Raw genomic sequence first — 11,774 nt, 5'->3', positions numbered from 1 at the left:
ATGGGCGTCTAAATGCAGGGCTAGAGACCAAAAGCTCATCCCTGTATTGAAAGGTTGGTAACTTACCCTTCTTCCTCCCATTCCATTAAGCCTGGATTTGTATAAATTTAGTGAATAAACCCTCCTTTGTTTTAGTATTTATAAGCCTTGAGGTTACTCTGAAAGAAGGTTCTGCCAGAACAACAGAGACTTCAGCTTGGGTCAGATGTTTCAGGAGCCTCAGGGCTAACAGGCTTACAAACATTAAAACTGGAGAGAATGTTTTAAGAGCTATTGAAAAGCTTCATATTACAAACGAGGAAAACAAAGGCCAGGATGCTTCAGGGACTTGCAGACTGCGCCCCACTGCCAGAAACAGGTGGCCCTGCATGGTGCTTCCCTCGGCATTTGTCCAAACTCCCCAGTGATGCGTTTAGCCCAGCATGTCTCCATCTCAGCACTACTTGGGATTGGATAACTCCTGTTTTGGGGGTTGTTTTATGCATTGCAGGATGTGTAGCAGCATCCCTGGCCTTTATCCACTCTGTATGAGTAGCCCTTCCCAACCCCATTTGACATACAAAACCGTCTCTATATACTGCCAAATTGCCAAATGTCCCCTGGAGGAGGGGGACAAAATCACCCCAGCTGAGAAACAGTGGTCTATCCCAGGTCATTTTATTGTTAATCCAGTTTTGTTTTGTTTTTTTTTAAATAGTGTCTGCATAAATATCTCAAGACAAAAAGGCATCCTATTCCGTATGAAAGCTCTGAGTTGTTTGTGTGAGGAACCACAGACCTTTCCAAGAAAGGAGGCTTCACTCCTTTTCTGGGACATGTAAGTATGGCTAAGAACAATGTTTGACTAGGGTCAGGCAATCCCATTGTTTCATTTACAGGGGTTAAGAAAGAGGCAAACACAAACTGATAGTTTTGATCCATGTTTAATGAAAAAAGTTACATGAACAGAAATGGACGTATAACGAAGAGATCGATTTGGGAAAATATAGTGATAGGTAGAACAAGGGGAAAAAAAATCATTTTAATCCTCAATTTACTCACATATTCCTATGACTTATTACTGATCCAAAACATCTCCTGAAATCCAAAGCAAAGTGGTAGCTGTAATTTCACTATGTTCTCATGGGAGCTCACCAAGGTCATGTCCAAATGATACTTTTCCATTTCCCCCGCGCCCCTAGAACGTACGCCAGCAAGCGAGGGCAGAGATGTCAAGCGTGAGGTAACATCGCGTGAAGAAAATGCAGCCTTAACTTTCTTATTACAACAGCAAGTTAGCACTGGCAAATGTGCTTTTGGCACTGAAACCTGCTTTCTTGCTCATCTTTTCATGAGAAAGCTTTTTGGATATGCAACCATTTATTCTGAGTACACTCAATCACTGAGGGATTAAATCTGACGCTGGTGAACATAAATATATACGGAGACGTTTCTGACGGTTTAGGTTCGAGCACATTTGAAATATCAAAGACGTGAAGTTTTAAAATACACAGATGGTGGGCTGCAGTGAGCATTTCACTAGCTAGTTTCATGGTTTAACTTTGCTCTGCTCATGATTCTTAGTGGGACCACTTAATACTCTATTTTTATCATCTACCCTGATGGACAGTCTGATCATATCTTCCTAAATAAGAAAAAATACCCTTGAAAAAGAATTCCGATCTCTGAAAACATATAATGGCAATAGATTCCATTTAATTATCTTACTTAAAAGATCCTTTCTCTCAGGCTAGAAGCTGGCAAGCATTAGACTCCTCATAGGCCTTTGCCATGTGGGTAATAAAGCTATGATAGATTTTACTCTTATCCCTTGGAAATAAAAATCTTTTGGCGAGTGCACAGCAGGCACTAACCTCTAAAGCTCCCGTTGAATAATTTAAAGTTAGGATGAGCCCTGTCTCTTCTGATACTGTATTCTAAGTTTTTCTAGTTGTTCTACACACTGCGACTGAGCCAGCTTCAATGTCCGGTTCTCCTCCATCAGCGCCTCGTACTCCTGGGCTAGCTGAGCAGCATCCACCTTCTCCTTTTCCGCCTGATCCAGCTTGGCAATGAGCTCCTTTCTGAAGATTCAGGGGGGCACAGGAGGAAGGAGTACACACTTTAATGCAAAATATTAAATTACATCGTAATAGCACAATGGAAATAAAAGTTCCCATTTTTACCACATCTACTTGCTTCCAATAACTTTTATTTTCCCAGCTGCACAAGTTTTCGCTAGTTGCTGTCGAGTCAGTTCTAACTCATGGCAATCCCTTGTGTCAGGTAGAACTGTGCTCTACAGGGTTTACAACGGCTGTTTTTTTTTTTTTTTCTGGAAGTAGATCGCCAGGTCTTTCTTCTGAGGCACCTCTGGGTGGGCTCAAACCACCAGCCTTTTGGTTAGCAGCAAAATGCGTTCACCGTTTACACCACCAGGGACGCCTCACAAGTTTTAGATCCCTTTATTTTAGTCTAGCACTCCTACTGAAAAAACAAACCCATTGCTGTCGAGTCAATTCCAACTCATAGTGGACCCTGTAGGACAGAGTAGACCTGCCCCATAGGGTTTCCAAGGAGCGCCTGGTAAATCTGAACTGCCCATCGGTTAGCAGCCGAGTTTACTAGGCACATTCAAAACACTATGTACACACACAGAAAGCCCAAAGTTCCTTCAACAGTACAAAAAAAATTAAAAAGTGATCTTTTTATGAGTACAACACATTATAAAAATGACAATTTAAGAAGAAAGCAGAATCCGTTTATAATTTTTTAATTGAAGACACGCCTATTGTCTTGTAGGTAAGAGAAGTATGGTGTGCCGCTTACCTAATCTTTGCCTTCTTCGCCCTCCAAGATTTAGCTGTTCTCTTCCTTTGTTTTCCTACTTCTGAGCTTAGCAAATCTTTACTAGGCTTCTTGCAACTAAAGAATTCCACCTCCTTCTTTATAGATACTATTTTCCATACCTTTCCCTGGTGGCATAGTGGTTAAGAGCTACGACTGCGAGCAGTCCAAATCCACCAGGTACTCCTTGGAAACCCCATGGAGCAGCTCTACTCCGTCCTATTAGGGTCACTATGAGTCGGAATCAACCCGACAGCAGTAGGTTTTTTTTTTTCTGTTTCCCCCTAGTCCTTACAGATATACTGAAGCCCTAATTAACAAAAGGTCTCTGGTTGGCGTAAGTAGTTAGCACTCAACCACTGACCAAAAAGCTGACAGTACGAACCCACCTAGCAGCCCTGCTAGAAGTTGAGATATTCCTATGTATGTGTGCACTCAGAAATTATACATATATGCTACTATACTAATATATTTTGCACATTATAAAGCACATTCAAATTGAGATACTTAAAAGGGTGAGATGGAATGCTAAAATTACTGGGGGAATGTTCAATGAGGAACAAGATATTTTCATAGTCTCAAAGTATCTCCCCACAAATGACTTACTAAGCGCGAAAGGGCAAAGTGTGGAGAAGCCTGGTAAACCACCTTAAACAAGCGATCAAACCTGACATCATAGTCATGGGATAAACAGTTATCACACGCACTGAGAAGAACACACATCATTTCTGCGGTATTCCCACCGCAAACGCACAACTGGAATCTACCAGGAGGAACCCTAGACAACCTCAAGCTGAGAGAAATCACTAGCCTGTACTCTTCAAAACAAAGTGAAGAGCTGTTCCAGATTTCAAGGACAGTTCTAGATTTAAAGAGACCAAAGAGAAATGACAATCACATGTAATGTGTCATCCCGCCCTGGGGAGAAAAGAATAACTATGAAGCACATTATTGGGAAATTAATGCAATTTGAATATGGACTGTGAATTAGATAATAGTACGGTATCCGTCATCGCTGCGACAATGGGCTCAAACATACCAACGATCATGAAGCTCGCACCAGACTGGGCAACATTTTGTTGTGTTATGCATAAGGTCGCCACGAGTCAGAGCCAGCTAGACAGCAGCCAGCAACAACCAGATCCACACTAAGTTTCCAGATTTCAATTACCGTACCATGGTTAAGTGAGAGAAGGTGCTTATTCTTAGAAAATATTCACTGGAGTATTTAAGTGCAGTGGGGTACAATAGTGTGTATACAGGCCGTCCCTGGGTTATGAATGAGATCCATTCCTAACTGTGACTTAAGTCTCTAAGTCGAATTTATAGGTAAGTAGAAACAGGTGCATAAAGTTCCTATTTAGCCTTACTTTAGTGCAAGAAACAGCTCGAAGCCTTTACGATGATTTAAAAGCTGCATGTGCAGCCAGTGAAGGGGATTGCGATGAAGAATTTGTTACAAGCAGGAGTTGGTTCAATCGCTTCAAAGTGAGGCAAATGTACATAACATTGAAGGGCAAGTACAAGTGGTCCGTCAGTCGGATGTTCGTAACCCGGGGACTGCCTGTATATGTACAGCCATGGATACACGTACACATATACATAGAGAGAGAGGGAAAGCCGCATGAAGCATGCTAGTGGGGTCAGGGGTAGGAGGATAAAGCAATGGGTAAAATAGTAATAACTGATGAATCCAGGTAAAGGATATATGGGAATTCTATTATTTTTTCAACTTTCCTGTAAGTTTAAAATTGTATCCAAAATAATAAGATACACCAGAAAAAGGATAAAAAGAAAGTTGGAATAGAAGTTGTAGTATTTTGTTCTTGCACAAAATGAATTGCCTTGTGCACCCATTTTGGTGACCACTGAATGAAATTAAGTAACGGGGAAGTAAAAAAAAAAAAAAAAAAGTGTCCGATCAAGGGCAGATGGAAAATAATCAGAAAAGCTGAGAAAACGACGAACTGCTCCTTTGGGCTGTTATTGATCTTTGGATCCTCTATGGTGTTTAGAGTATAACAGAGATAGATAGGTAGCTGCTGTAAAGTGGACTCAGACTCATGGTGACCCTTATAAACGAAATGTTGCCCAGTCCTGCCTCATCCTCACGATCGCCAGCAAATAACAAACTGGTTCAAAGCCCTGGATAGAAACGATAAACAAGAAATCAGAGGGTTTGTTTCTGGCTGTTTCTTATCAGCTGTGTATCTTTTTCAGTTAGATGAGCACGTTAAGCTTCTGTTTTCTCATCTTTAAAATGGGATAATTAATGACACTTGCTCTCTTCTAGCCATTTACAAACATTAATTCACTCCTCAGATCATCTGTTTGTAAGGTTGTAGCTTGATGTACCAGAGTTTAATTATAAATTGCTAATGGTTGAACATAAATATGTCCATATAAATAGGTCCTGGACAGGGTACAACAGATATTTTGACAGTTTTCATTAAATATATGTATAATTATTTATCAAATACATGACACTAATTTATTTAAACGATCACTTGAGTCATTTGGATTCCAGTGAGGGAGGAATTATTATTGACTTTCTCTGATGTGAGAAGATTGGACTAGAGATTCTCTATGATTCCATTTAGCTATAAAATCTGTAATTTTATGATTTGCCATCCCTACCAGTCAAAACTAATAACAGATGACTTTGGGAGTTTTAAACAAGTTCAAATATGGAACTAGGAAAATAGTCATTGTTACTTCCAGTATTACTAACTCCCAGATCAGGATTTTGAAATCAAAACTCTATTCCACTTGAATTATTTGTATGACGCAGTTAATTTGAAAAGAAAAAAAGTAGAACAGGAATAGATGATTCAATGGGTGGGGGATTTCAAAGCATGTCTCTTTTATAAAGATTTTATTTAGCAATTTCTTCAAAATAGTTATATGAGGAAATTTACTAATCAATTATCCTGTTTACAGCTTAAACTATGCTTGGGGTAAAGAGCGCTAAACATTTAATCAGAAGGTTAGATCTTGTTTCTGGCTGTTTCTATCAGCTGTGTGACTCTTTCAGTTAAATTAGCACTTTAGGTTCCTATTTTCTCATCTTTAAAATGGGACAATTAATGACATTTGCTCTATCACCTGGGCTTGTTGGGAGGTTCAAACGAGATAATTAAGGAGGAAAAAAACAGCTTATAAACTGTGGTGAAATGCAAAATATAGATTTTTTTTAAGCAGAATTATTTATGATGGCGGCATATTTCTACAGCCAAACAGATTTTGTTTTGGTTTTTGTGGTCTGTTTTGGCTGACCTCATACCCATTATTTGTCTCTGAGGTACCTTGTTCTTCAATTATTCAATCAGCAACTATTTACTGAAGGTTTTGCATGTTGCCATGATGCTGTGAGCTAGGCGACGGTATTTCAGATACGAGCAGGGCACACATGGTGGACAGGTTTCAGCCAAGCTTTCAGACTATTCAGATTAGGAAGAAAGGCCTGACGGTCTGCTTCTGAAAATAGCCAACGAAAACTTTATGGATCACTAAAACATATGGTCCGACCTGCTTGCTTTGGATGCGTCATCAGGAGGGACTAATTTGTAGAGAAGGACATTGTGTTTGGTGAAGTAGAGGGCTAACGAGGGTGAGGAAGATCCTTAGTGAGATGGATTGACACAGTAGCCATTAATGATGGATTCAAACATGCAAATGAACCCAAATCCCATATCTTACATAGAAGGCCATATCAGACATCTTGGGAAAGAAAGGATAGAACTTTTTCCCCACATTACTATGTACCCTGCAAACACCTGGGGACAAAGATCTGTTTACCATTTCTTTATGACAGTGGAGACCTAGCTTCCGGAAGGCTGGGTAAAAATTTAAGAAAAATATCCTTGGAACATAAAAGTGGGATTTGGTTTTCAATGTTTTCTAGCCGTGGAATCCTTTTTCAAAGAAAATCTTACACTGAAGTGAAGCAAATAAAACATAAAACTGGACCTTCTCTAGTTGATTCTGGCACAGTTCCCTGCCCGCCACCCTCTGTATCCCCACTATCCTTTGAGAGGCTTCTAAGAACACAGTTTAAGAACTTGTACCTTCGGAGATCTCCTAAAGAAATCAATATTTCTGGCTAAATACAGAAATTGTCTATTATTAGAAATTTTAGAAAAAATCAAATGCCATGATTGAAAACAAAGCAGGGCTAATTTTAGACTAATTCAGATGAATTTTGCAAATTACATGTGCTCCTCTTTCCTTTATCCTGATATGTCCCCCTAGAGGAGATGCTGCTTGCCCCTTCATCATATGATATATTTCAAAAAGACATGAGAATATAAGACTGCATGGTTATGTTATCCCCACAGAAAAATCCTCTTTAACGTTCGCCTGAAACCCACTAAAAGCATATAATATTTTTTCAGCTCAATAATAAAAAGACAAATAATCTGATTTAAAATAGGTAATAGATTTGAATGGATATTTCTCCAAAGAAGATACACAAATGACCATACCCACTGCCGTTGAGTCGATTCCGACTCATAGCGATCCTACAGGACAGAGTAGAACTGCCCACAGGTTTTCAATGCTGTAATCTTTACAGGAGCAGATTGCCACATCTTTCTCCTGAGGAGCTGTGGGTGGGTTTGAACCACCCACCTTTCAGTTAGCAGCCCACTGCTTAACCATTTCACCACCAGGGCTCCTCACATATGACCAAAAGCACATGAAAAGACGCTCAACATCATTAACTATTAGGGAAATGCAAATCAAAACCACAATGTGATAGCACTTCCCATCCACTTAAAAATAAAACAGTTGCCATTGAGTTGATTCCTACTCAGAACAACCCCAAGTGTGTCAAGAGTACAACTGTTCTCCACAGGGTTTTCAATGGCTAAAAGACGACAAATAATAATAAGTATTGGTGAGAATGGAGAGAAATTAGAACCCTCATATACTCCTGGTAGGAATATAAAATGGTACCGCTGCTTTGGAAAACAGGCTGGCAGTTCTTCAAAAGGGTTATCACAAGACCCAGCCATTCCACTCCCAGGTACATATCTAAGAGAACGGAAAGCGTATGTCCGTACAAAAACGTCAGCATGAATGTTCACTTCAGCATTATTCGTAATAACCAAAAAGAGGAAGCAACCTAAATGGTCCATCAACTGATGAACGGAAAACAAAATGTAGTCTGTCCATACAATGGAAAAGCAGCAATAAAAAGGGATGAAGTATTGTACTGATTCATGCTCCAGTGTGGCTGAACATTGAAAACGTCACGTAAGTGAAAGGAGCCAGTCCCAAAGACCACATCATTATATGATTCTATTGTTAGGAAATGTTCAGAACAGGCAAATCTATAGAGACAAAGTAGATCAGTGGTTGTTTAGGACTGGAGGAAAGAGGGCAGTGGGGAATGACAGCTAAAGGGTACATGGTTTCTTTTTTGGGTGATGAAAATTTTGCTGAAGTTGATTGTGGTGATGGTTGCGTAAATCTGTGAATAAACTGAAAACCACTGAATTGTTTTAAAAAAATCATTGTAACATTTTTCAACCTGACTTTTCTAAGAGTCTGTCTCTTTGTATGACATTCTAAGTCGATCTTCTAAACCACCCAGCCTCTAGCAGTGTTCTGAAATGGAGCACAGCGGGTGGTCTCTCCTTTGAACAAGGTAAAATACTCCATCTGGAGCAAAGAAAATTTTACAGCTGATCAAATTGTAGTTTAATCATATACTTTAAAAAACCTTCTGTCAGGCCCATAAAGCAAACGATAATACATGTAGCTCAACCATGTATACAAGACTAAATGGGCACACCAGCCCAGGGGCAAGGATGAGAAGGCAGGAGGGGACAGGAAAGCTGGACGAAAGGAAATGGGGAACTCAAGGTCGAGAAGGGGAGAGTGTTGACATGTCATGGGGTTGGCAACCAACATCACAAAACAATATGTGTGTTAACTGTTTAATGAGAAACGAATTTACTCTGTAAATCTTCACCTAAAGCACAATAAAAATAATTATAAAAAAATTTTTTATAAAGAATAATATTCCTAACCAAGAAAACAAAATTTCTGTCAAACAACTTGGTGATAGATTTCAAAAGCCATAAAATGTCTATATTCCACTTCCATGGTTTTACATTATGTAAAAATTCTTATGGTAAAATATTTTGTGAAAAAGATGTGCTACAAATTCCATATTACTATGTGTGCAATTATATAAAAATATCAATTCATAGACAAAAGGCCTAGAAAGAAATATGCAAAACTGACAGCAGCAATTCTGTAAAGGTGTCAGAATTCTTGGTAATTTTTCAAACCTTGCTGTAAAGTTGTTTTTTGTTTGTTTTTTTAACAGTGGGAAGAAAAAAATTTCAATAAAAATAGGAAAGGGCTGCTTCTACATCATTTGTCAACAAGAAGCGGTTCTTTAAATTAGACTCATCCCATGCAGTTTATAGTCCTAGAAAATGTTTTACTTTCTTTATTCATTCCATAGACATGATTTAAAATAATAGTTGTATCAGCTCTTCTTGTCACCATGCCTCAAGTTCCCCCAAACAGGATCCAGGGAGACCCCGTCTGGAGACAAGAGAGAAGTTCAGCTTAGTCCAGACCTCGAGCTGCGCCCAAACGATCTCAATAGAGGACGACTCCTTTCCAAACACCTTAGCACCTCTCTTTGTGTCTGGTTTAGACTAACCAGTCACCAGAGGCAACATCAATCAGTTACTCTGTGAAATGACGGGGAAGATTCTCATTAGAATCCTCAGAAAAACAGAAAGCTAATTTCTTGGATCAAATCCACCTGGCCCAATTTATCTTGGTTAAAAACAAACAAGGAAAAACTGTTGCAAAATGAGTCTTCAGTGAAGTGCTGAAAACAGTGAGCACTATAAGCTTTGGGAGAGCCAACCTCATTTATTTATTAATATGAGATATAGCCAGACTTCCTAATTTAACAGTGTATCTCAGCAGCACTTTGTTGCAGACACGGACTCTGTGTTTTAAATACGTTGTTGTTGTTGTTAGGTATCCTCGAGTTGATTCTGACTCAGTGACCGCATGTGCAACGGAAGGAAACACTGCCCGGTCCTGCACCATCCTCACAATCCTTGTTATGCTTGAGCCCATTGTTGCAGCTACTGTGTCAATTTCATTGAGAGTCTTCCTCTTTTTCGCTGACCCTCTACTTTACTGAGTATGATGTCCTTCTCCAGGGACTGGTCCCTCCTGACAACATGTCCAAAGTATGTGAGACATAGTCTCGTCATCCTTGCTTCTAACAAGCATTCTGGTTGCACTTCTTCCAAGACAGATTTGTTGGTTCCTTGGGCAATCTATGGGATATTCAACATTCTTCACCAACTCTCAGTTCAAAGGCGGCAATTCTTCTCCCTTCTCCCGTCTTCTATATTCATTGTCCAGCTTTCACATGCATATAAGGTGACTGAAAACACCAAGGCTTGGGTCAGGCGCACCTTAGTCTTCAAAGTGACATCGTTGCTTTTTAACACTTTAAAGAGGTCTTTTGCAGCAGATTTGCCCAATGCAATGGGCAAATCGTATAGACCATACAAACTACAACGAAAATAATGTGTACACAGAGCATATTACTCTGGTGGCACTGTGGTTAAGAGCTCAAAATGTTAGCAGTTCGAATCCACCATCTGCTCCTTGGAAATGTTATGGGGCAGTCCTACTCTGTCCTATAGGGTCCCTATGAGTCAGAATCGACTTGATGACAATGGGTTTGGTTTTTCTTGTTTTGGAGACCTGGTGGCACAGTGGTCAAGCGTTTGGCTATTAACGAAAAGGCTGGCAGTTCAAATCTACCAGCTGCTCCTTGGAAACCCTGTGGAGCAGTTCTACTCTGTCCTGTAGGGTCACTATGAGTTGGAATTGACTCAACGGCAATGAGGTTTTTTTTCCCTTTTTTTAATATAGTGTTAACACCCACAGTTACCATTGCTGTCAACACGAGCAGTAGGGATTTCAAAGACAAGATATGAATCACTCTCATATCATTACCCTATCTTATTTTTTAATGCAGTACACAAAAATATAAACTTACAGAACATATACTTCAGTGGGTGAGTCTTGTGTTACCCCATCCCCCACAATTAAAGGCACGTATGGGGTTACTGTAAATAACAACATCCGCCATTACCTTCAAACTGAGGAGCTTACAGGTAAATACATAATTATCCGGTTTTCTGTGACACCACCACAGTTGATCACACACACACACACACACACACCCACACTGGAAGATACACTTGACTACACATCATCCAAGCCCTCTTTTGACTTCAGTAGTGGTCACATTTATTAATGGGCTTCGATTCCTTTGGGGTCCCTGGGTGTGAATGGTTACTACACTTGGCTACTAACCAAAAGGTTGGAGGTTTGCGTCCATCCAGGGGCACCTCAGAAAAAAGCCCTGGTGATCTACTTCCAAAAAGAACAGCACTGAAAACCTTATGGAACACAGTTCTACTCTGACTCACAAGAGGCTGTCGTAAGTTGGAACTGACTCCACGGCAACTGGTTTTCAATTCCTTTATGAAACTTTTTTTTAGGACTGAGATCGTGTGTAAATGTACAATCTAAGTATGCCAACCGATTTATCAAAACTCTTAGACCAAAAAGAAAGTCTCAGATTTATGAGGGAAAGGTTGTGTTTCTAATCTCCTAATGAGCATCTTTTAATTCCTAGAACCAAAGTCCAGGTCTAATTTTTATGTGTTAAGCACAAGAAAGCAAGAGGTAGGGAAGGCTTGGAAAGTGGTGAGGTCTTACTGCAAGTGCAGAAGCCTGGTCCCAGTGCCCAAGCTGCCTTCCACCATGTCATCCTGTCCATCCACCATTCCAGAGAGCCTCAAAAGAGTCCTGGGAATTTCACAAACTTCTCAAAACAAAATATGCTCCATTTGCTTTCACTTAAGAATTCAGTAATAAATCTGTAT

At 39.9% G+C, this 11,774-nt stretch overlaps 1 protein-coding gene across 1 annotated transcript in view; it reads right to left on the bottom strand.

Moving 5' to 3' along the window:
* Positions 1-1,882: 1,882 nt before the first annotated feature.
* MAP3K7CL (MAP3K7 C-terminal like) overlaps positions 1,883-11,774 on the bottom strand; it is a 41,596-nt gene continuing 31,704 nt past the window's right edge. Inside the window, exon 5 of the mRNA XM_004371370.1 lies at positions 1,883-2,063. Coding sequence (XP_004371427.1) covers positions 1,883-2,063 — 181 coding nt within the window. The remainder of the gene's footprint in view (positions 2,064-11,774) is intronic.

This window comes from Trichechus manatus, unplaced genomic scaffold, assembly GCF_000243295.1.
Source record: "Trichechus manatus latirostris isolate Lorelei unplaced genomic scaffold, TriManLat1.0 scaffold00012, whole genome shotgun sequence".
NCBI classification, from domain to species: Eukaryota; Metazoa; Chordata; class Mammalia; order Sirenia; family Trichechidae; genus Trichechus; species Trichechus manatus.
The sequence above is the reverse complement of the archived record's forward strand: the minus strand, read 5'-3'. Positions and strand labels throughout refer to the sequence as shown.